At 32.9% G+C, this 25654-nt stretch overlaps 1 protein-coding gene across 6 annotated transcripts in view; it reads right to left on the bottom strand.

Annotated features, from left to right (window-relative positions):
• The window catches only part of SLC4A10 (solute carrier family 4 member 10), a 301442-nt gene that overhangs the window by 90981 nt on the left and 184807 nt on the right, over nt 1-25654 (bottom strand). For 3 of the 6 annotated variants that reach the window (XM_032409423.1, XM_032409402.1, XM_032409416.1), the window contains exons 6-10: nt 23028-23216; nt 13221-13312; nt 12165-12254; nt 7220-7377; nt 3863-3950 (exon numbers count right to left, since the gene is read on the bottom strand). In XM_032409423.1, coding sequence (XP_032265314.1) covers nt 3863-3950; nt 7220-7377; nt 12165-12254; nt 13221-13312; nt 23028-23216 — 617 coding nt within the window. The remainder of the gene's footprint in view (nt 1-3862; nt 3951-7219; nt 7378-12164; nt 12255-13220; nt 13313-23027; nt 23217-25654) is intronic. The other 3 variants (XM_032409411.1, XM_032409442.1, XM_032409432.1) reach the window with 3 other exon arrangements.

A 25654-nucleotide genomic window follows, 5' to 3' on the forward strand; every position in this document is an offset into this window, starting at 1 on the left:
TTTACATTCAATAAATATTTATTAAATGAATTAAATAAAGAACAAAGTGAAGGAGGAATTTGTCATACTAGAGACCAAGACTCATTATAGTAAAGACACTATAATTAAAATAGTTATGGCACAGAGACGGGTGGTTTTGTTGTTGTTGTTGTTGTTGTTGTTTTTGAAAAGCACTCATTGCTAACCATTGAATAAATGATGGACTAACCAATAAATGGTGCTAAGCCAAGTTACTATATAAAAATGAAATTGGGTCTTTACCCACCTCCCATATAAAAAGCAATTCTAGGTATATTAAAAACTTATATATGAGAGAGAAAGTATAAAACTCATGAACATAAAATAAAAGAATATATTTATGACCTTGGGGTAAGCAATAGTACACATTTTAAAGTTTTAGTTTCAAAACAAAGCACAAAATTAATTTTAGTTGTTCTTCATGAAAAAAAAATGTTCAAAAATGTGAAATGCCAATAGAAGATCAAGTGACATGAGTGCTGAACACAGAATAGTATATTCTATAAATAATGACCTTACTGAAAGCAGTTTTCGTAGAGTGGTAGTGACAAAAATCAGACTGTAATACCTTGAGACGAATGAAGCTAAAATAACCAGGTCCAGGAAGATGCTACTCCTTTTCAAAGCTTTTGAAATTCAGATTCAATCAACAGTTCTTCAATGGTAGATGCTATGTGAAGCAGTAAGGGATTTCCTTTTAAGGATGGGGAAAACCTGGACATTTATTTGATATGTATTTAAGTAGCTACTATATTTGGGCTTGTTTGCTGATTGAAGAGAAAGAGTCAGTGTTGACTTAAAATCTGGGTAATAGAATTCTTGGCTCAAAAATCCAGAACAAGAAGAAGAAAAACAATGCCACTCTTAGTAATTTTTTGTTTTTGTTTTTCCTTTTGTTTTCATAAAACTGTCATTTATGTTAATATATACTGATTTTATTATTTTTAAATGAATTTCATAAATACAGATTTTTTAAATTCTCAGTTTTAAGTTCTATTATGATAAATATCAGCATACTATTTATATAAACAAAAGCTCTTTGGTGTGCTTAATAATGTTTAAGAATGTTAAGGGATTAATACATTGGGAGGAGTGCCAATAAGCAAAATCATATGATTTATTGCTAGTAATGCTCAACAGAAAGGAAGAAATAGCTTACTGAATTGATTCAATGTCAGGTATTGCTAAGATGACTAGCACATTCAGTCATTAACTCATTAAAAAAAAAAAAAAAAGATTAAACCCTGACTGAAGACCAGACACTATGCTAAGTCTAAAGATAGAAAAGAAAAGACAGACTGACTACCTACAAGAAATTTCCAGTATGGAGAGGAGAAAAACCAACAGAGCTCAGTCAACAAATGTTTATTTGAGCACCTGACAAAATCAGGGCACAAAAATGAATGGTAAGTGGTAACTGCTGTCATGGAATTTACAGTTTGATACCATAATCTGATTCACCACTTTCTTCACTAAACTATGAATCAACATATTAAATTTTATTCTTAATGAGTATAAGTATTCATTGCCTTCAACGCAATTAGATAAGCAGAACAACCTCTTTACCTGGGTTTTGAACAATAACAAAAAGTTCTTTCTCTTTTAAAAGTATTTAAACATTGTTTTGGTATTCAATGGATCTACTATTATAATCAAGTGCTCTGATTTTCTGGAGTAACTTTCTGGCTGTTTCTGCTTCTCTATCCCACTGCTCACAGAGAGTTACAAATCGCCCTAAAACTAAGCTCTAAACTTTCAAGTCAAAGGGATTTATGTTTGAGCCCGCATCTAGGTGGCTAATGCTTGCTCTCAAATTGCTCTCTCATTCTAAATCTATAATTTAAAAAACATGGATGCTTCCCTGTTGTTCCATGGCCACTTGATTAGTCAAAAAGACTTTGGAACTGACATCTTTCTGTTGAGAAAACCTTGACTCCTAATTGGGGAAGAGAAGAATTAGGAAGAGAGATACCTTAAGTATATATGAACCTTCCATGACACAACATGCTCCTCTCACCATATAATATATCCCATGCCCCAGAAATATCTTATGTCCTAATGTGGTAGATATAGAAACATAATATAACATGAAATATATGTGCATAAAAGTGACAGTACTTAAATTGTGGACTGCAAATCACAGTGTCATATATTTTGCAATACTGTAAAAACTGCAAAATATTAATTAATATGGAAACACTGAAAGCAAAGATACCATGAGTGTCTTCTCAAGAGAGTTCCACTAGAGCAGGTTTGTGGTCCTCGTGAAGCCCTTTTCCAACTCCCCTGTCCTGTTCCAGATTTCCTCAATAATGTGATACTCACTGCAGTGAACTGAGTAGTGTCCTCTCAAAACATGTCCACCTGAACCTCAGAATGTGACCTTATTTGGAATAAGGGTCTTTGCAAATGTAATGAAGGTAAAGATCTCAAGATAAAACCATCCTAGATTAGGGTTGGCCCTAAGTCCAATAATGGATATCCTTCTAAGAGACAGAAAGGGAGAAGACACACAGAGGAAAAGGAGAAGAAGGCCATGTAAAGATGGAGGCAGAGATTGGAATTTTGCCGCCACAAGTCAAGAAATGCCAGGAGCCACCAGAAGCTGGAAAGACAAGGAAACATTCTCCCCTAGAGCCTTCAGAGAGAATGTGTCCCCCCTGCTGACACCCTGATTTCACACTTCTGGCCCCCCCAAAATGTGAGAAAATAAATTATTCTTGTTTTAATCACCCACTTTCTGGTAAGTTTTTACTGCAGCCATAGGAAACGAATACACTCATTAAGTTGATTCTTTCTCAAATTGATAAAAAAATGTGTTTTTCTTTTAGCTTTTGGTTTCCTATGTGTAAATATCAATAATGGATCCATACAAAACCTTAAAACATAATTTGGACAGATATAATAGAATTTATATCAAACTCCAAACCAAGTTCAAATTTTCAGGTTTCATAAACCTAGGAAAAGTTATATACAATACTAATTCGCTCTTTTTACAGATTTTCAAGTATCCAAAGCCATGTGTTTCAATTAATACATTAAATTATTTAGATGAGATTCTAAAAAATGCATAATCTGTTGTTATTTACTACTGAATTTTGAATGTATGACCCTTCCATGATCTTTTGTATCTGCTCTTCCTTAACAATAAAAACAATAGATTTCCATACGCTGTTGGGGAATACAAGAAACCAGTTATATGTTAGTACTTATTTCTTATTTTTATGATTGTACATTTTTGAGACATACACCTCTTTGAGAAGCTGATAAAAGCTTTTTCCAGTCCAAAAAAATTACATACAAATTTTTTACATAGAAAAATTTGTGTGCTGTATCAAAGAGATCACAGACCCCTTGAAATTCATCAAAACCATTAGCTCCTCTAAAGGTTCAAAGACTCTCAGGTTAAGAACATTCAGGCAACTGTAAAGAGAGTTGATAGATGTTGCATAGCTTTTGGTGTCATATATACTATTCAGATAAACTACCAATGTTTTTTCAAGTCCTAAAATTATTTTGCCCAAAACAAGATTTGTAATGATATTAACAATGGGGCTCACTTTAGCAGCACATATACTATAGGGGAATATTAATAAATACATTCAAAGTGTCACTAAATCATTTTCTTTAGAATATGAGGTTTTAAAGCATTATATCCATGTGTGTGAATTTATTACCCCTTTCAAACAAATATTTCCAAAGGAAATTTTATAGTGGAAGCATAGAAGAAGGGGGATTCAATACAGAGAAATCTGATTCACAACAAATAGTCATGAATACAGGAACTCCAAAAGTTAAGTGTACCTAGTAAGGGAAAATGTTCCCAATGAACTTGAATAAATACCTCATCTGTCATTAGGGTTGCAATTGATCTGCCAATCTCATGGTACTGTTGACCCTTTCCCAGGGGTCCCAGAAGAATGAACAAAAATCTGTAATTAAGAAGAAGAAAAGAAAAACAAAAAGTTTCATGGTAGAAATATAAAAAATAACTTTAGTAGTTACAGAATCACTCAGCTCAAAGGAATTATTTAAGATGAGGACTTCAATGTAAAATACTTACATATTTTTTCACAGTTTATTACTATTTTAAAGCATTTTATAATGATTGACTTTTATACTTAAGATCTTTGAGCAATGGGAATCCATGGTTATTTTGATCTCAGTGTTTTCCCATTTAATTACTTGTAGATCCTACGTGGTAGTTAGTGAGAATTTTAAGGATTCTATAATCCTTAGAGGAAGAAGGTAAGAAAAGTAAAATATGATTAAACTTTTCTGAATTATAAGGAAGAACTCACTACTATGCAAATTATAGAATGAGGTAAAGAGGAAAAAAGTAATATAGTATTATAAACAAAGAAAGAACATATGGTCAAAACAGTGGGTATATGTTAAATTTACATTAAATAAAAAATTATTGTCAGGAATCAAAGATCAGTTAGGAAGAAAAAAATAGGGAGTTAATGATTTATTAATTCCGATTTTGGAGGAATAAAAATACTGACTGCATTGTGGTATTCCATCTAAATCAGACTGAAAGCCTAGCAAAGTCATCAGCACAACTGGAGCTTTTGAAGAAATCAGTACATGCTCTAATTTTGGAGGACCGGTAATTGTCTTATCTCTGAAAAGGTCAATGCTAGAGTGAAATTGTGAAAATTTTAAAATGCCATATATTCTGCAATATAATTCAGTGGTATTCATTTGTTAAATGGTTTATGCTCTTAAATGTGAAGACTAATAGCTTTATAAGGTGTAAGTAAACAGATACTATAACCTTACCCTTCATTTAGTTACAAACTTTAGTGATTATGCATGTTTTTACATAAAGCACATATTATATAGTCTTAGAGAGTCTGACATTAATTTTTTGTGTCAGCTGTACTTGAATCCAAGTCAATTTCTACTACACAGAAATGTCCACTATAAATTTAAAACAGAAATAGCTTAATGTGGTGGCAGGTGCTTTATCAACTATAATACTTTCAAGAAATTTTGTAACCTATGTACATCTTGCCATTTTTCAGGCTTCTACTCCATGAGCTATTTATAAAGTCCTAAAAATTTATTTTCTGACATTTTTACTATGTGTTGCTATTATATTCATGGTGTGCCCTTTTGTCCTCCTAAGAGAGAATAATTAGGAACCTCGAACAGCTTTCTTTATTCTTTTTGTCTAACTAATCTTCTTCCATTTTTCACCTTTCCAAACTAAATAGTCTAGTCTTTTTAATCTCTCCTTATACAGTGGCTCTCCTGTGCCCCTAATTTCTCTTCCATTGTTCTCTACACATATTTTGCTGTGTCAGTATGAAATGAGGTCACCTAAACCTTGACATTTTTCAAAGTGAGGGTATATAACCCCATTAAGGCTTTTCTCTACTCCTGGGAATTTTTCTTTTCTTTCTTTTGAAATACAGGAACTATCCTTGTCATAAAGAGCCATCATTGATGCAGAATTTCATCAGACACCTTCCTAAATGGTGGAATGGGAATGTGCTGCTTGGTAGACTGAAAAGGAATTTTAAACTACTAAAATAATACCTCTACAATTAGTAAGTTTGACATCTTAAATCTGAAGTCCAAATTCCCAGAAACTCTGAATAGGTTACAAGTTGTATACAGAAAAATGCAGTCTAATCATACTCAGATATCATTTTAATGTGCTCAGGTCATCGTCCCTCTTTTTAATAAAAGTTGGCATGTATCAGAACTCTCAGTAGCACTCCAACAGGATGAACAGACACTTCTTTCTATAACCTGAGTGGTAACCAGGTTCCTGCTTCAAATCTGTTCCTGTCAGATTCAGGGATAGGTACTTTTGGGGGGTGGGGAGGGCAGAGGGTGGGAGAGAATCCTAAGCAGATTCCATGCTCAGTGTGGAGCCTGACATCCAGGTTCAGTCTCACAATCCTGAGATCATGACCTGAGCAGAAATCAAAAGTTGATCGCTTAAGCAACTAAGCTACCCATGTGCAGCCAAGGATAGGTACTTGAACAGCAAATCCCATATTAGTCAGCAGAGGTCCTACGAAATGAGGCCTCTCCTGGCTAAACTGTTCCATATTTTTGGAATATCTTATCCATAATCGAAGCACAGAGTGATATAATCTTCTGTGTTTTTAGTTAAGGCCGAAGGTCCACAGAGGAAACATATTTTACAAACCCAGTACCATAGCACCTGAACTTTTCATCATTTTAAATTGGCTGAGGCATTCAGTGTTTGGAAGAGGAGGCATACTAATAGCATCTGAAACAGGTATAGCATCAATCAAAGGTCACCCATCATGGGGGAAATGGAGCCCTCCCTCAGTATGTTTTGCTATGGGAATACGAATGGAGTGAAAGGCTCTCTGTATATAGAAATCCCATTTGATAGAAAAAGGAAGAAAGCAAGGTCCCCTGGATGAACTGCTAGGAACCTAACATGCTGAAGTCAATAGTCTTCTTTTTCTTCACAGTTTTGCCCTTGGAAATATATTTTATCTATAAAATAGAGATAAGTGATAAACAATGTAATTCAGTTTGTGTTATCCCTAAGTTGTTAGTTTTTATGTATAGTTAAACGAAAATTAAGTTTAGGTAATCAAATTAAATTTGTACTTTTGATTTGAATTCAACCACAGTATGACAATGCTACTACCAGTGATTTTTCAGACTCTGTGTATGGGAAGCATGCTGCGCCTGAGATGGAAATACATGGTACGTTAGATAGACATCTCCTAAGGATGGTACTTACATGTACTCAGAAGGCCTACTCAGTCAAGCATAAGCTAAGCCTTCGAAACCTTTACCTTTTTGAGTCTGACCACCCTCATCTGCTGGATCCTCTTTTTAGCCCATAGTCTAATGCAATCTTTGAGGCAAGCCTAACACTTTATCCTTTTTACCAACATTATAAGAAAGGATTTATATGGCGATATAGACCAGGGTATTCAGAGTTGAGGAGCAAGCCTGAAAGAAAACATTGGAGTTTGAGATGAGGGAGGAAAGGACAGAATAATTTTTAAAATACTTTTTCTCCTCTTCCACAAACAAGAAGAAACAATTTTGTGAATGACACATTAGTTTCTAGAAAAAACTTTCAGAGGAAATTATATTTACTTCTTGGTTTTTTTTTTTGGTTTTGCTTTTGGGGGGAGGGGTTACCCAAAAAATGGTTTAAGAAAAATGCAAAAGATGCTCTGATAATTTTTACCTGGTTGGAATTGGGACTTCAGCCAGTCCCTGAAGCAGCACAGCAGGAGACAGCCTGACAAACGCGACTACAGTCCGATCCAAGAACTCCAACTCCCCGACTAGGATGTTTGAAGCCTCAGCACCTGGAGGAATCTTTTTCATAAAATGCAGATCAACCTGAGAGCATCACAAAGTAAAATAAGATAAATCAAAATTTGCTAAATCATATCCTAGCACAGTGCTTCACACATGGTAATCCATCAATAAATGTAGGTAAAATAAATATAGCTTATATAAATATAATGTACACAAAGTTTTAAGATAGTTAACCATTTCATTTGCCCTTTAAAAATAGTAACTATTTTTTACTTGTATATTTTTCTATGTTCTCATAAATAAGGTGAATACTCTAGTTTCTCTATTTCGTGTCTTTAAAAGACGCTTCTTTGGCATCAGCAATCTTGAAATTTTCAGGGAGAAAAACTTATGTGCTCAAGTAAATGAATATACTTTAATCATAATTTAATTAGTATTCGCCAATAAATTTAGATATTTTATACTACGTTATCTTAATTTTGTGCACATTTCAATTAATACTCAAAATATGCCTACTTCAAAAGAAATGTAACCATGTTTCTCCTTACAGTATAAATTATGACTTTAGTCTCCATCTTTCTTCTAGTTTTTCTATATCCTTCACATTCTATACTTGGCCTGATCATTCTTCAATTTTAATTTCTCATCAGAAATTAGAATTTAGATATAGCAGAGTAAAGAAAACAATAAAGGTATTAACATTTGAAGTTGCTGAAGAGCCATAGTTAAATTTCTGATATGAGATGTCTGTGATGGAAATGAACGCACACAAAACAAAAGCGATCATTAACAAGAAGAAATGCTGAAAAGGTGAATTCTGGAAAATGACTGTAAAACATTCTTAAGAGTAAGTATCAATTTTTATGCACAAGGCCTCAGTAAAAACCAAATAGTGACTCTATAGTCAATTTCACAAGGCTTATTTCTTGTTTCTAATTCATTTGAGTTGCTTTTTATGGGTATCTGTAGGGAGAATAAGAGTTTATCTGCTGTAGTAATTGGTTTTATGCTCTCATGTTAATGAAATGGGGGCCAAAGGTCAAAGTCGGGATAGCCAAGGGAGAGAGAAAAGAGCTCTGGTAAATATAGGTGAGGTTAAGAAGATTTTTTTCTTTTGCAAATTTAATGATTTGAGATTTTTTTCCAAGAAGTTTAAAATGAAAAAAATTACAACTTTTAGAATGAGTACCTTAGGAAGTCCATAGCCAGACTGTAGTGACTACATTAAATATGTTACTTTTGGAAATCAAGACCTCAACATAGCTAGTTAGAAGGTTTATAACTACCTAATTTTTCTGTAAGATAAGGGTGCCATAAAACATAAATCCTATTATATGAAGTACACATTTAGCACAAGGATTAAACATAAAAATAATCTGCAGTACTCCACTAAAAACATTAAATAGAACCAAGGTTTTATTTTAAAGAAAAAAAATGATTTAACAAAACAAAACTGCCTATAAAATTTATGACAAATATTATAAATTCTAAAGTTTTTATTCTACAAAAATACTTCCAAATATAAATTTGTAAACTCATAAAACATATACATTGGGATATTACATGGTAAATATTTTCCTTTTATGGAATCTAACTTTTTAATTTATAGATACAAAGTATTTATTTACCTTAATAATAGAAGGTTAAATTTCATGGGAATTATTATCATATTTTCATTTTTATTTTTGTAGCTAGAAGAAATGCACACATTGAAAATGCTTTAAATTAGTAATGTTTTACAATTTTACAATAACGCATAAATTTTTAAGAAGAGAATAAAAGATTACCTATATACTATTAGTCCTGTGAGAAAAGCATAATATATCTTCATAAGTCTTTTAGGGCCTTTTCCCCCCCAATGGAAATAACAATTATACAATATTAATACACTGGAACAAAATTTAAAGTGAGAAAACAGCTTTTTAAGAAAATTTATAATTGATAAATATGAATTATATTGGTAATACCTGTCATAACTTTACTGAGAAATTTAAATTCTACCCAAAAAACTCTCTATAAACTCATTTACTGCTTGACAAATGCTGTAGCCTCAACTATTGACGTCTGTGCCTCAGTCTGGTGGCAATCATACAAATAAATGCTTTAAGAGGCCATTTAATTAAATCAAGGAATACATAGTGTGCTAAAATAGTCTAATTTTACAAAAGTAAATATATGTTCCTAGCATTTGAATTTTTTTGCATTACATAATACTTAACATATCATCGATTTATATCTGTTATTTAGAAAAAGCATAATTTCATGTTTAGCAAATTTGTCTTTTAAAATGTAATAATTTATAGTTAAATAATATCTATATGGAATAGCCATTATATTATACTCATTACATTATATAATTCTTGGGGTAGTCATATATTTGGGAGTAATAGATCATATAATACATTAATTATATTATTATATTATACAATTATATGTTATATTGTTCTTGCATTAGCCCTGTATTTTTGTATTTGTGCTAATATATTATTCAGAAGAACCCTGACAATCTAACTACCTTTTAATATAACAAAAGATCATATTTAAGAGCCACAATTTAACCTTTTATAAAATTACAAATACCTAAAACTGCTCTGAAGAACTAGGCTAAATTATACCTCTAAGACAATCTTTATGTGGACTCGAGCAGTTGGAATGAACATAAAGAAACCAGAATTTTCTGGTTCTCTGAAGAAGAACTTGAAGAAATCAAGGTATATACTCTTATGAATATGGATTCACACTCATGCTTCTGGGCTCTCTAGACCTTTAAGCTAGGAAGAGAAAGCTTTATTCTGGGCATTTGGTACTTAAGCTGCAGGTGAGAAATAGATATATCTCTAGGGAACAAGGCTAGACAGAAGATCATGGCAGAACAAGAAGTGTCTGGACAAACCACATGCTGAGATGTGAAGGAAACAGTGATGGGACTTTAGGGAGAAAGTTTAAGTCCTAAGCCCATTATAGAAAGCACAAGAAAATTAATAGGGATTCTCTGGGGAGATATGGTGTTGTAACACTAACCAGCCAGTGATCTTGAGCAGCTCTCTTACTCTCTTTGGGATTCAGCTTTCTCACTCTCTAAATGAGAAGATTTCTAAGGTTTCCTATAGTTCAAGGATTTAAAAATCCACTCATTGTAATATGTTTCACATACTAAAGATAGATGCAGAAGAAAGTTCCTTCCACATAGAAAATAACGTGAAGTCTTCTTTGGGTCATTTGAAATAAGAGAAACACCACCAACATCTGGGAAATACTAAAATAGCCATCTTCTACATGACAGTTTAAAAAACAAAAAGATATAGAGTGTTTTGACACCTCTGCTTTTTAAAAGCATTATGGGAAGCAAAAACCTGACAACTCAGATTATATTCAAAAACATTCCTCAAATTAATAGATTTGATGAGCTTATCCATTGGAAGGGTTAAAAATATGTAGATTGAAGGTACCTAGGATACAGTATTGAGTCATATGAAATGAATAAAGACTTTTTTTCCCCCCTTAACATCTCAAAATTCTACTTGGGTTTGGAATCTACATATTAAAGCTTAAATATTAACATAGCCAAAGTAACCTGGAGACTAGCTGAGCTTTCATAAATTCACTACCAAACTGAAATCATCAGAGCTAAAATCCCTTAACTTGTGTATCTGTAAAATCCGGCACTAAATTTGTCTCCATAATGGTGGATCACATTTGTTCTTTTCAAACCCTATTGCCCTGCCCTCCCAGGTTTTCAGGTAAGAAGTATTACTTGGAAAAAAAGTTCCAGAACTAAAGGCTTAAATTACATTAAATCTCATAGGATTCATTCAACAAATACATCCCAAGCACCATTCAAGGCACTAGACATCCAGGGGAGACCAACACATATTAAATTCTGGTCTAGTATTTATTTTTGATATATTTCCCCTAATATTAGCAACAACAATGACAATAATAATAACCACTTTTTATTGAATATCTGCTATATGCTCAGGACTCTGCCAGGCTCTCTCTATATATTACCTCATTTAATCTTTACAACAAAATTGGAAATAGGTAATATTGTTCTTATTTTACGTATGAGAAAGCTGAGGTTCAGAGAACTTCTCCAAGATCAGATAGCTTATAAATGCTAGAGTTAGGATTCAAGATCTGATGTTCTTTCTCAAAAGCCATGTTCTTTCCAATGTGCCACGATATGGACAAGAGACTGGGGAATAGACATGGTGGGCACTGAGTAGAGGGCTATAGAAATTTCACTTGCCTGTTAAAAGATGAAATGGACCAGTGATTGGAAATGCAATAAGGAAGACAAGGATTAAAGGAAAGATACATATTTTTGTCTCTTCTGTAGTTCTAATTGTTTGGGGGGACCTGAAGATAAGACTACTCTCCCCAATTGACAGTATTCATTTTCTTTCAGATGTAATAAAGCATTTGTGAAGGCTGCAAAGGTAGGTCAGAGAACTAAAAGAAAAATGATATGGAGATATAAAATTCAGTGTCAAGGGGTTATATCCTTTAAAAAAGTTAAAGGTAGTTTATTTCAAAGGATGTGATGCATTATCATTGTTTTTGAGAGTGTTAAATGTGCCCTTGTTATACTGTTAGTGCCTGCATAAATAAGTTAGCAACTTTTTATGTCATTGTTTTTAAGATATTGTTTCAAATGAAGAATTTCAGAAATTAAATGTATGGCAGCTTGCGACAATTTTATTCCAACTTGCAGATGAATGAAGATGTAATGCTTTAAAAAGATATGTTTTTTTGGAGCGGCAAATGGAATAATACATTTGAACCGGCTTAATATTTGAATCACATGCCTCCATATGGTGAAATGAGCTTTGAACCACTGTAGAAAGACAGCCCAAGTATGCCCTCACCTCTCTCTCTTGCTGGTGTGGAGGTCCTTTTTCATGCCTTTGTTTCATCCCACAGGGACTAGTATGCCCCTTTTGTTGGCCTCCCAGTCCCTGCACGCATAATTAACAGACTTAAGCTGGTACACCGTGCTCCCACGGAGACTCCACCAGGCACCAGAGGGATAACATGCACATGACTAGACCTAGACCATTTAGGCACTGGCAGAGGCATTCTGAAACAGCGACAAGGAGCTGATCGCCATTAATCTTCAGAAGCTAGATGCAGGCAACTTCTACTCTGCCTCCCATTCCCACCTCCTCCCACTGTTACAGTCATTGCCAGTGCTAAGTGCTTTCAGGCGGGAGAAAATCACTCTTGGTTACTACTGTTTCAGCCACTCAGATAAAGAGAATTGTTGACCCTCTTTATTGTTCATCAATATGGAAACTCCTCTTTCCTGGTCAAGTGTTAGTTTGCCATAGCCTACGAGAGCACATATACACTGTCAGGAATTTGCTAACCAAAGCCACATGTCTTCTATTTTCTTAGAACATGTTCAAGTAAATGATCTCATCTGAATTGTCTCTATTTAGATGTATCCCTCAACAGAATCAGTTGTTATTATATTTTTATTCAAAACTCTGTTCAGTCTTATCAGGTCTAGTGTTTCCTTACACTAAGGCCTTCCTCAATTACAATTAAGTTTATATCATATGGTTTGTTTTTCCACAGATAGAAGAAAAATGATTTTGGAAAAAAAAAACTAGCAATCGTTTTAAACAATAAACTTCTGTTAAATTTTCTGTGAAGTCCAGCTATCCTGTTTTTCTGGAAGAGATACATTATACCAAGTGGCTGAAACCTGAAGACTATACATAAATCTTACACATCTGGTTTTGTGAATAAGCAAAACGTTACATGTGAACTTAAATGCTAACATCATCTATAACAGTATCAAGCTTTGGCTAAGAAACAAAAAAAAATGCATGCAAAAAGTTGTGTCAACACCTCTTAAAATGGGTAGTAATTTCTAGTAATAACTCAGTGGCTTACTTAAATGAGAGAGAAAAGCTTACCTTGCTAAAGTCAACAGTGCTGTTTTCTCTGCTCACATCATTTTTATTTTCAACACAGGCTGGAGCAGACTGAGGAGAAACAACCTGACCTGCTAAAAGAAATTGTTATTACAGAATACAAACAATTACTTACATAATTCTAGACAGATTGAGTGAAATATGAATTAATCTAGGCTAAAATAGTTTTCTTAATGAGTTTATGAGGTAAGCATGAAGGGTCAATATAAATAGATCTATATCAATACAAATACTCTTATTTGTCAGTTACAGATAGAAATGGGAGAATTCAGTCAAGGAAAAAAAAGCCAATTCTCAGATTAAAACTCCATAGCTAAGTGGTTATTCTCTATGAAGAAGATCATCTACAAAATATTTAAATCTAATCATGGTTTTGAAACATCATTGATTTCTAAATTTCATCCAAAACTAATGATATATATATGACATGTATATATATATATGACAAGATAGATATCTATGATTTAAGCTCAACCTGAAGAATTAAAAATGTATTTTTTTAAAAGGGCAAATATTTATCCGAATATTTATTCAGATATATCTGAATACACAGCATATTTAAAACAATAGTAATTCATGGAATGCCAAATTACAGACAATGACAAAAAAATGCTTTGACAAAAACTTCTAGAGATTACTATATGACAGGGGCAGTTAGAAATACCTTTCCCTTACACAGTACAGACCCTGTGAATATGATTTTATCCTTGTTACTCTTCAATTATGTAAGTATACTGATATTGCCCTGCATGAGAAAAGACCAATAAACTTGAATTGCATTAGTTTTCCATTAACACTAACCAGCAACTTAATTACTTTGTAGTCTTTTCCCCATTAGAGGGAAGATTATGATATTAGTTAAATGGACAGTAGAGGTGGGGATGTGACAATGGGTAATTAAATTCCACTCTTCACAAAATACGAAACATCTTTTTCAATCACAGCTTATCTGAAATCTGTCCATATTCAGCAATTAAGTGTTAAAATTAACAAGCTCTGCTTACTTTCACTTGCATCTTTCTTTTTCCCTAACCTCCCCCCCTCCTCACTTACTACTTTTGCTGTGAAATGAGTAATGGCAACCCAGGTTTGACCATAGTTATGACCATTACTCAGTGACCCCAAATTACTGCTCTTACTCGCCTCAGCCTAGACAGAAATACTCTCTCGTCTCTCTGCCTGCTTCTTCTCTGTACGCTACCTAAATCCCAATTTTATTCAAAGTTCAGCTTTAGTCTCATCTCCACTTACTAGAATCTGTACTTATCCGACCTTCTCTAAACTATTAGCGTATATACAAATAGAACCTTTTCTTTAAATTCTCTCCTGAAATCCCACTTATTCTTTGTTACCTAGAAATTACCAAGTATGACTTAAAATACTAATAATTTGCTTTCAAATATTAACTATAATTTTGCTGTTGGAATGATTAAGCCTCTCAGGCAGGGGTCATTTATTCATAAGTACAATTTTGTTATGTTTTAAAATTGTTATATTACCAGAAAGTAATGGATTTAAGATTCTTCCAAAACTTCAGTATTTCTCTGCTTTCACTACACAAAGTAAAATAATACATTTGGTGAAGATTTAAAAATGAATTTTTATTTTTAATTTTTATTTTTTATTATTATGTTCAATTAGCCAGCATATTAAAAATGAATTTTTAAAGCAAATTTACCTCCAACCATGTGCACAAATTCTGATTATATCATATTCCAAGACATATATGAGCTTCAGAGAAATGATAGACGTAAACTGCATCAGTTATTTTCATTCTCCCATTTCTAACCGCCATGTGCGGCTATGACTGTGAACTGTTCATTAGCAGCCATTTCATTTATCATTCTCAAAATAATAACTGTAATTTTAAAAAAACCTTTTACATAATGCATTTGTGCTACTAACAGATGTCTTCAATCACCAGTTTCACATCATTTCTCCATATTTTCATGAATTAGAACATTAGATTTATTTAAACTTAAATTTACTGAATGTTCGTAAAATTGAGTGGTGAAATTCAAGGCGTGGAAAAATTAAATAAACATATATTGGCTTTCTTATAATAATTTATTTCATGTGATATAAACCTACATGGAGGGACAATTATTTAATTTGGTCAGCAAATACAAACAAAAAGAGAATCAACCCAATGCAAAATCACCCACTTTGAAGAGATTTAATTGGATAGAAAATATGCCATAACTTAAAATCTGAAGAAATTGGATAGCCTGTGTTTTCATATATATACTTTAAAAGCAGAATATTTTATAAATTACCTTCAGCTCATGTGCTATCTTTAAAACATTGGCACTTGCATTTCCTCTTGTAAATATTAACACTTTGAGATTTATTGTTCTATTCTATTCTTGTTCTAAGATGATGAAAATATTACAAAATATTACCTCATAAAGGTGATAATCAGGAAGAGATTTGAAATCTATCTTTATGAATATTTTAAGCGATATGAATAAGGACCTAGTGGAGAGTACTTAACTAGCAGAAGACATAGGAAGTGATAGGAAATTTCTTGCAAGTTCTAAATTCTAGATATGTGAATAGAATGTATGCTAATATAAGAGAAAGGCATTCAAACTATCAACCTATGCTATAGAAATATAAGCCACAAATTTGATATGTTTTATATTTCAGAGGTAATAGTTAAATAATAGAGGTAATTATTAGTAATAAATATATTTAATCACATCAGTCCTGCAAAGTTTAAAGAGAACTCCAAATTTTATTTCTTAATATGTACATTAATTTGTTAAAATGAAACAATAGGCATTAAATGTTTGTATCTTCAAGGTAGTTTCTGAAAACTTAGCAGGATGCAGAAAAATACATAGATACTATTATTTAATAATTAAACTGACAAGTTTGGTTTAGGTTATTTTGAAAAAAAGAAGTCTTTAAGGGGCTTAAAATTGTATGTGTTATATATCTAGTTCTATCTAATATATTAATATATATATATAACTAAATCATGAAGCATAGTCTGTTGGATGACCAAAAATTCCATAAATTAAAATAAATTTTATGACTTAGTCTTTGTCTTCGTAAACTGATCTCTTTAGTTTTTCCAAAAATTACTGCCTTTCAGAAGGGGATGGGCTTGGATTTCAAAACAACTTTTATTAACTTAAATACTTTTATATAAGAAGAATCAGTAAATACAGATTTTGAAAGGGCATCCCTTATTTTCTCTCTGATGTTTAAAACAATAGTAATTCATGGAATGCCAATTTTCAGGTATAGGATTTTACCTTCAACCAAAAGTGAGAGTATTTTTTCTAATAGAATAACAAAGAATTTGTTAGAATATTTTTCCCTCCAGGAGAAAATGGTATAATGTTAGGATTTAGCATTCACATATATGTGTGGAAGCTTTATGAATGCTAATTTTCATGATACTCTTTCTAATCATGATACCACAATGCTTTTGAACTTACATATTTTTATCTATTTCTTTATATTACCTTCATTTTACCCATTGGTCACTAACCATATTAATATATCCTATAAATAAATGTCATTGCAATGTTTAATCACATCTGTTATTATAATATCTAAATAATTTTGAGGCATGAAGAGGACTACCCAGAAAAGAGAGAGAGAGAGACATTTATTAACTCAGCAGCCTAATTATATTTAGAGTAAATTATTCAAAAACAAATGAAAAATGGACACCATTAGTATTAACTGGGAGATGGTCATGACTATTTAAATGTAAACATTAAAGAAACCTAACATCAGCCTACATATGTTTAGTTTTCCAGGCTTTTATAAATTTATTTATTTTTTAAGTGGTCTCTATACCCAATATGGGGTTTGAACTCATGACCCCAAGGACAAGAGTCACATGCTTTACCAACTGAACCAGCCAGGCACCCATATTTTTCCAGGCTTTTAAACTCAACTAGTTCACCATCTTAAATCCAAAACTCTAATATTTGTCATACATCTTATTAATCAAAGTGCATATTATGTAGTATTCATATTAGCAACTGCTTGAATTAATTTTCCTTTGAGTCATGAATTCATTTTTTCCTCTGGACTTCCATGAGGGAGCATATACCAGTCAGATAAAAAAGTTATTATAGACCACGTATTTTTCCAAAGCAAATTATACAATATGTGGGGCAAGCATAGGAGAAAACTGAGAGTAATTTAAGTAACTGCTAATTAGAAAATGAAAACTCTGCCATTCTACTTGTTACTTCATAAATTTTTCATTAAGTCCATTATGAGACTGGCATAGTCATTTTCCTCTTCAAAAAGTTGTGGGGAGGGAACATGAAATTATGTCAAAAGTATTATTTTTTTTATTTTAAGTAATGTCAGTATCATTAAAGAATCGCATTATGGAAACACAACTGTAAAATATATTCTCAAAATATCTGTAAAGTATCATATTAACTCATTTAAGCCCTCACCTATAGTTTTCTTCTTCTTTAAATAAATTATGTACATAAGTATTGTATAAAACAGCAGCTTTTTAACTGCTATTTGGCCAAATTCAAATCAATAGGAGAATAACATATCACTTAAGAATAGCATTATTTGCTACTGCTTAATCTGCTGAAACTCATGTGTATTGAAGGAAACTGGGATGAAGACATAAAGGTACGTTACTATTAACCTTGAGACCAAGCTGATTTACACTACCTCAGAAACCTTCAACGCATTTAGAGTACCCAAAGGGTAGGAGATGAGGGAGGTACAGAGATGAGATGAGCCTGTTAGAGACAGACACAAGACAGAGCAAAATAAAGAAATATAAAGATGAATGACAAAGTACATATATGTGTAACAATACATTTATTCATGGGAATAGAAAACATGAAGAAAGAAAGGCTAAATATTTAGAAAATGTTGATTAGGTGAGCTACATTTCAAAAACATAAAAAGTATGTACATAATTAAACTTGGAGAAAAATTAGTATGCCTGACAATAATTAATGTAATATAAGAAATAATAAATTTAAACACATCATATTAGACCTCTTTTTGCTGTTAATATCTAGTCTTGATATTCCAAAACTTAGTAACAACAATATAGCCTCTGAACAGAACTGTCAGTTTTGTTAACAAGTCACCTCGATTTTTTTTGGAGCAATGGAAAATACCTTTATTGAATAACAATGTTTACTTCTGACATCTATGTGAATCTTTTAACATGTTTTCTTTCAAGTAATTCTTGAAATTAGAAATTCAAGAAATTCAAGACTTATAATTCTAGGTTTTTTTTCTTCCAAGGTAAAACATTATGTGGAATAATTTTTAAACTCTTTGTTATCTTACTTATGAGACCAGAATATTTAAAAAACATGAAAGCATATAAATATCTCAACACATGAAAAACATTATACATCTGAAAATAAAAAGTACAGCATTTGTAAAAGTAGTGATTATAAGGCAATAAAACTGATTTCCAAAAGCCATAAATAAAAATCATTCACAATACACATGTGTACATTATTTTAAGGGCTGGGATCTACGCAGGCCTACAGAATCAACTCATATCCAATCCTTCCAAATCTAAATGTTCTCCAGTAACCTATGGTTTTGAAAGTAAGTTAGAGACCTTCTGCTCTGTAACTCCTTTTGTGATCCTAAATAAAAGATGCAACTGGAAAATATTCATAACAGGAGGGAGAAAAGATATGTGAAGGAAAAGAAAGAGTTAGAATTATTAGTGGAATACAGTGGAATGAGAATAACCTACACCTGAGCAAACACATGAGTGTTAAATTATTTTTAAAACATACAAGTATTATCAGTAGGTTAATAATATTTTATATTAGATTTGTAATCCAATGTCTCAAAACATAATCGAATGCATGACCTAAATGATAAATACCAAATATTGATATATTTACTTTTCAGATGATTTAAACACAAGTGTTATTTTTATTTTTAGAAAGTCCTCCTAGTTTCAAGGAATTACTGACTATTGTTGATATATTTATTCTGAGTACTTTCTACCCATATCTTTTTCAGAGTTTTAATGTTAAAGAAGATATTATTTTTCTATTATTTTTTTGCTGTTGTTTTGCCAAATGTAACTGTCACTTTTTATTGAAACATCAGAATCAGACATTTAATTCTCACAGTTTTGATGCTTAATGAAAAGTGAAAGTTAAACACAGCATGGCGGCATTCAAATGCACGGTGGATCCATAGCATCCTGCAACTTAGCCCTTAAGAGAATGTGCAAAACACCAAGAAAAAGAATTATACAAAAAAGTAAAGCTAACGTATTTAGAGGTGAGACTGACAAATTATCACAAATCACTAAAAAAGTTATGAACAAAATAGTGCAGACTTGGGGAGGAAAGGAGCAAGGAAATCACTATCTCGCATATCAAATCTATAAAATGGGGAAGATCCACATTTGAGACTCAGATTGAAATATCTGAATTTAATTAACTCTTGGAATTACTACCAAGGTAATAATGCTTAAGGAAAAGTCAATTAAGGAAGTAGAAACCTTATTCTCTTTTTTAGACTTCTTTATATAAATATCAGTTCATTTTTGAGGGAATTTCCTCAAAATTGCCTCAAAAGTGAAAGTATATTAAAAACAAGAGGGGGCTTATTTCTATCCCTATGCTGGGGAAGGAAAATATTTTCTGTTTTCAAGTTTCTAGAAAATCTTCATTCCATTTAATTCCTATTCTATAATCTTAAAAGAAAAAAGTCAATCTTTTTGCATGAAATACTCTGCTGAAGAATTTTTTTTTAACAATGAGAATATTGTTTTCACCCTTTTGGATTTCTTAAAATCCTTCTGCATCTCTCTGTACTACTGTACACAAAAAATAAATCTCCATTGCATATTTTGAAACAATGTCAAATCTCTATTTACAGCTACAAATTTCGATTTGTTTGTTTATCTAGAATTTGTCAGTTTTTAGCGTTCCTAAGTAGATTGAGAACCTTAGTAATAAAGGTCTTTCACACTTTTTTTCACTTCTGGATAGGAGATTTATCTCTAAATTGGTGAAGTCTATACATATTTTCAGAATTCTCAACACACATAATTATGCAAAGTGTATGAAGAAGCAAAACAGAGTCACAAGGAGGTGTTATAAGCCTAGGCTTAGAAAACCATTTCTGACAGCATACTCTACAACAATACTTAATTGGGTATATGAATCTTATTAAAAATGTTTCCAAGTTTTTATTACCCTAATGTGTGCCTCAAAAAGATCTCTATGTGTTTAGATAAAGGCTGATTAGACAGATGGTGACAGAATCACTTCAGAACTACTCACATTCTAGTTTTCAGAAAAACTAAGCATTTGCCTCAGTAAGGCAGAAAGTAGGCTTTCAGAAAACTTTGTATCTCTATGTATCTATATGTAGACTTGTGATTCAAGACTATATTTCTATCATTTCTTCTTATGTTTACCAGAAGTTTAAAGCAGTATCAAATACTGTGTCTAGGTCTACATGATATTTCAATAAATTAGTCATCCAGTAAATTCATTACCTTCTTCCCTCCATGAATAAAATGCAATAAAGTTATTTTATGGTAAACATTATTCCCGGTGGAATTTGAAATATAAATTACGGCTAGTTCACAATCCACAAGCCTTGCATTTTTAAACAAACACAAATCCTTCTTAAAGACGTATATTTTATTGTATGATTTCTATTAAAAGTAATCAAATGAAGGCAGAATTTTTTTAAATGTGCTTGCATTCATAGAGAGTTAGTTCATAGAGATATTTTAATAAGGCCTTCAGAATCATGTAGACATAAGCCCAATGTCAAAATTAGTAAATATCTGAATCTGTTGTTTTAATATCATCATACCCAAATAAGTTCTAGTATTATAAGCATAATAAAAGTACTACATTTAAATTAAGTCTCAGAATATAAAACCTTCACTTTGTCATTTTTATGTATAACATATTTTAAAGCAAATTGTGATTTAGAATATATTTTGAATATATGATGTGATTTAAAGCAAGTCATAAATTCTCAAAATGCTCAGTGGAATCTACAAACACAAGTTGGTATATGTTATAAAGTACTTAATTGAACTGACGACAGGTTTCCCTTGCTATACAGAAGTAGTGTTCCTATGAAACCCTTCATAAGCCAAAATGGCACAAAGTGAAGAGTATCCCCCACTTTCTGAAAGTTTGCCTTATGGCACTTCACTTTTAAGACCTACAAGAGTACAGTAACAGCTTTTTTTGTAAAAGCAAAATCCTCTTTGGATTTCTTTTGGTTAATTAAAATAGGTACTAATGCAGGTCTTTCATAAAAGTGAAGTTGCATGGGGCACCTGGGTGGCTCAGTGGGTTAAGCGACCAGCTCAATTTCAGCTCAGGTCATGATCTCAAGGGCATGGGATTGAGCCCAGCATTGTCCTCCATGCTCAGAAGCGAGTTTGCTGGAGATTCTCTCTCTCCCTCTCCCTCTGCCCTACCCCCACGTGCACACGTGCATGCTCTTTCTCTCAAATAAATAAATGTTTAAAAAGAACCAAAGTGAAGTGGCATAACGTGAATTTTCAGAAAGCAGGGGATACCTGTGTATGCACAACTACAGACTGTTATATAACGGCAATGATTTAAAAAATCAAATAAGTATTTCAAAAATCATTTTGCCATTAAGAACTGGTTTCATGCTCTGAAACAATAGTACATCTAATCATCTCCATTGATTTATTAAAGCATTTCTTCTATATGTATATATTTGATTCAGTAGTAGAAGAATTGGTTTAAAAATCCCATTTAAAGCACAATGTGGAGAAAACTCATTTTCATGCGTTTGTATTTAAGGCATCACTACAGCTTTGGAAAGTAGGAGGGAAATGACATAAAATAGTCCATGCGGAAATATACATGCTTTAGTGCATTTGTGCAAGTCAGAGTTTTTCTAGTACAGCATTTGAAATTACTTTTCATTAATTTTTATCTTTTAAAACTGGGAATTTTTATAGCTGATGAAAGTTTAACAAACTCGTATCATCCTCACGATAAGTTTATTTTCCTTCACAATACTAATAGAAAGGATGGATCTAACGAGAGATTCCTAAGCAACTTCTTCAGGGTAAATGATGAAGGTTCAAATAGATGCAAGGAGAGAACAAAATACAAAAGAATGATAAAACAGTCTGAAGCACAAGCCATAAAGAGTAAGTCACGATTGCTAAAAAACAGTGATTGGTGTGGTGTGCAAAGAGAGTAAGTACGCCGTGGCTCCACGGACATTGAAGATGTAGCACTGCAAACAGCAACGACTATGAACTGGAACTCAGGCTTCACGTTTGCAGAGCCACAAGCAAGGCACTGGTTGGTCTTTTCAATCATAATCTCTCAGGGAATTTGTTGACTATGAATAACATGAAATCAATATCTGTTTTCCACAAACAATAATTGGTGATCTTTATTCATTTTAACTTTAAAAAGCCATAGCTCAAAGCATTATATTACATTCTCAGGTTGTGGATGAAGACTAGGATCTTGACTGGGATACAACTGATGCTCAGTTTATGTTTGTTGCATTTGAGTGTGTAACTTCTTATTATATAAAAGTTTCCTTTGCATTCTTTCAAGGGCATTTCAGGAAATTTAAATTCTTTGTTAAAATTTCTACAATTTGATGCTTGAAAATCAGACTATATACGTATAAAAAAGAAATAATTCTACTACAACAATCGGCATTTCAATAAATAATTTTCAAATAAAATATGTTTTAAGGAATTTAGAAGCACTTTGAAATTTCAAATGCCTATAATAAACACAAAGAGTACAATAAAGAAACATTTACCATTTTTATCCATGGAATTTGGTTCTGATTGTTTCTTGCCAATATCAGCAAAGGAACGAACAATGGGAATTCTATTGGTGAGTTTTTTCTGATTCTGGTGGTGATGCTGTTTCATCAGTGCCTCATGAACCCTGTGGCGTACATCCTCATTGAGCTGACCTGAGCTCACTTGTTGGTCAAGGACCATATCTGAAGAAGGAAGGCAAGGAAAAGATTAGCACAGTAGATTAGCATAGTATGCAAGCAGCAAACCACTGAGTCCAAACACACATAACCCAGATAATACGATTCATCTTAAAATAGAATGAATTCTTTTAAAAATCTCAAAAAGTTGTGACTTTTTGTTAAAATGTTGCACAAAAAAAAGACGGGAAAATTTTTACTATAAACCATTTGATTTTAAAGACGTAATAATTTCATGAAGTATTATTTTTTAAATGGACATAGTTGCATTGAGAACAAGCCTTTATATTCTCAATTATTCACATTGATGGGAGGAAACAGTAACGGGTAATATCAATATAATTAGTATGTTTAAAATTGTAAAGTGATTTATACTTATATTTTAATATGGTTTTTTTTCCCTTTTTCTAGCAGAAAATGATTTCCATGTTTCCTATTTAAGTAAAAAAAAGTCCATCTGTAAAAATCTGATGCAGGGAGGCTTAGGCAGCTATCTAGTTGGTTGCATTTGGAGAGCAAACAACTCTTACATTGATATAAAGTCAGCCCCCTCAAAACTTCCTTGAAAATGTATTTATATTGGAAAGGTCTTCTATAACCATAAAACAAAGAATAAAGGTGAGATTTCAGAAGGCTATAATTAAGCAGATTGATATTTACCATATGTAGTGTCAGAAATGCCTATAAAATAAGTAGATGAGTAAAGGAATTTTAAGTTTCTTGGTAATACAAAATCACTTCAATAAACCTCATTGTAGGGAGAAGGAGGGTAGATGTGGAAGTAGGAGGATCCTGAGCTTACCTGGTCCCACAGCTTAACCAAATTCCATGGATAAATCGAGGCAATAGCCACATTTACATAACTAACTCTGAAAATGACCGGAAGACTGGCAGAACAGACCTTCCATAGCTAGTCATAGAGAGAAGGCCACGTACAAAAGGGTAAGAAAGGCAGAGACGTTGTTGGGAACCAAACCCTTGGCAGTATTAATCCCAAATAGGAGGGAAATCACAAACATGGAAATGCAAGAGATCAGACCCCACACCAGGAACTCCTGGCACTGAGGACCCACACTGGGAGGAGTAGTCCTCTTAACTTCTGCCTTTGAAAACCAGCATGGCTTAACCCTAGGAGCTTTAAAATTAACAGGCTTAACTCCAGGGGAGCCTGAGGGCAATAGGGAACTTGAGTCCCCACTCCTAAAGAGACAGCATACTAAATAATTCAGCTGAAGACACAGCACAGAAGCAGCACTTTGAAAAGTGCCTGGGGTATAGGTGAAGGAAACTTATTGACTAATCTTAGAAAGTATACCAGAGAAGCAGGGATCTACAGGAGATTTCTCTGAGAGCAAAAGTGCTGGCAGGTGCCATTTCTCTTCCTCTCCTCCAGCAGGACATTTGTGGGAGCCAACTCTACACTCTCCAACTACCCTGCTAGCACTGTGTTCCCCACCTGAGCATTCTCATGTGGATCCACCTCACCCAACCCTCTTGCCTCTGCAGGCATCCCTCCAAAGCAGTTCCTGATTGGATCTGACTCCAGAAGCAATGACAACAGAAGCGAAAATAAACAAATGGGACTCTATCAACCTAAAAAGCTTCTACACAGCAAAGGAAATCATCAACAAAATAAAAAGACACCCTCCCGAATGGTAGAAGATGTTTGCAAATCATAGATCTAATAAGGGGCCAATATCCAAAATACATAAAGAACTCATACAACTCAACACCAAAAAAATAAACTGATTACAGAGGACCTGAACAGACATTTTTTAAAAAGAAGACTACAGGTGGCCAAAAGACACAGGAAAAGATGTTTAACATCACTAATCATCAGGAGATGTAAATCAAAATCACAATGAGATATCTCCTTACACCTGTCAAAATGGCTAGTATCAAAAAGACAAGAAATAACAAGTGTTAGAATGTGGAGAAAAGGGAATGCTTGTGCACTGTTGGTGGGATTGTAGGTTGCTGCAACCACTGTGGAAAACAGTATGGAGGTTCCTCAAAAAAATTAAAAATATAATTACCGTATGATTCAGTAAGTCCACTAATTGGTATTTACCCAAAGAAAATGTAAACATTAATTTAAAAAGATAAATGCTGGGATGCCTGGGTGGCTCAGTCAGTTAAGTGTCTGTCTTTGGCTCAGGTCATGATCCCAGGGTCCTGGGATCGAGTCCTGCATCAGGCTCCTTGCGCAGCAGGGAGCCTGCTTCTCCTTCTGCCTGCCGCTCCCCCTGCTTGTGTGCTCTCTCTCTCTCTCTGACAAGTAAATAAAATCTTAAAAAAAAAAAAGATAAATGCTTCCCCAATCTTATTGCAACATAATTTACAATAAGCAAGATATAGAAGCAACCCAAGTGTCCATTGATAGATGAATGGATAAAGATGTGGTATATATACATATATATATATACACACACATATATATATAA

The sequence above is a fragment of the Phoca vitulina genome, unplaced genomic scaffold (genome assembly GCF_004348235.1).
Source record: "Phoca vitulina isolate PV1807 unplaced genomic scaffold, GSC_HSeal_1.0 scaffold1, whole genome shotgun sequence".
In the NCBI taxonomy this organism is placed as follows: domain Eukaryota; kingdom Metazoa; phylum Chordata; class Mammalia; order Carnivora; family Phocidae; genus Phoca; species Phoca vitulina.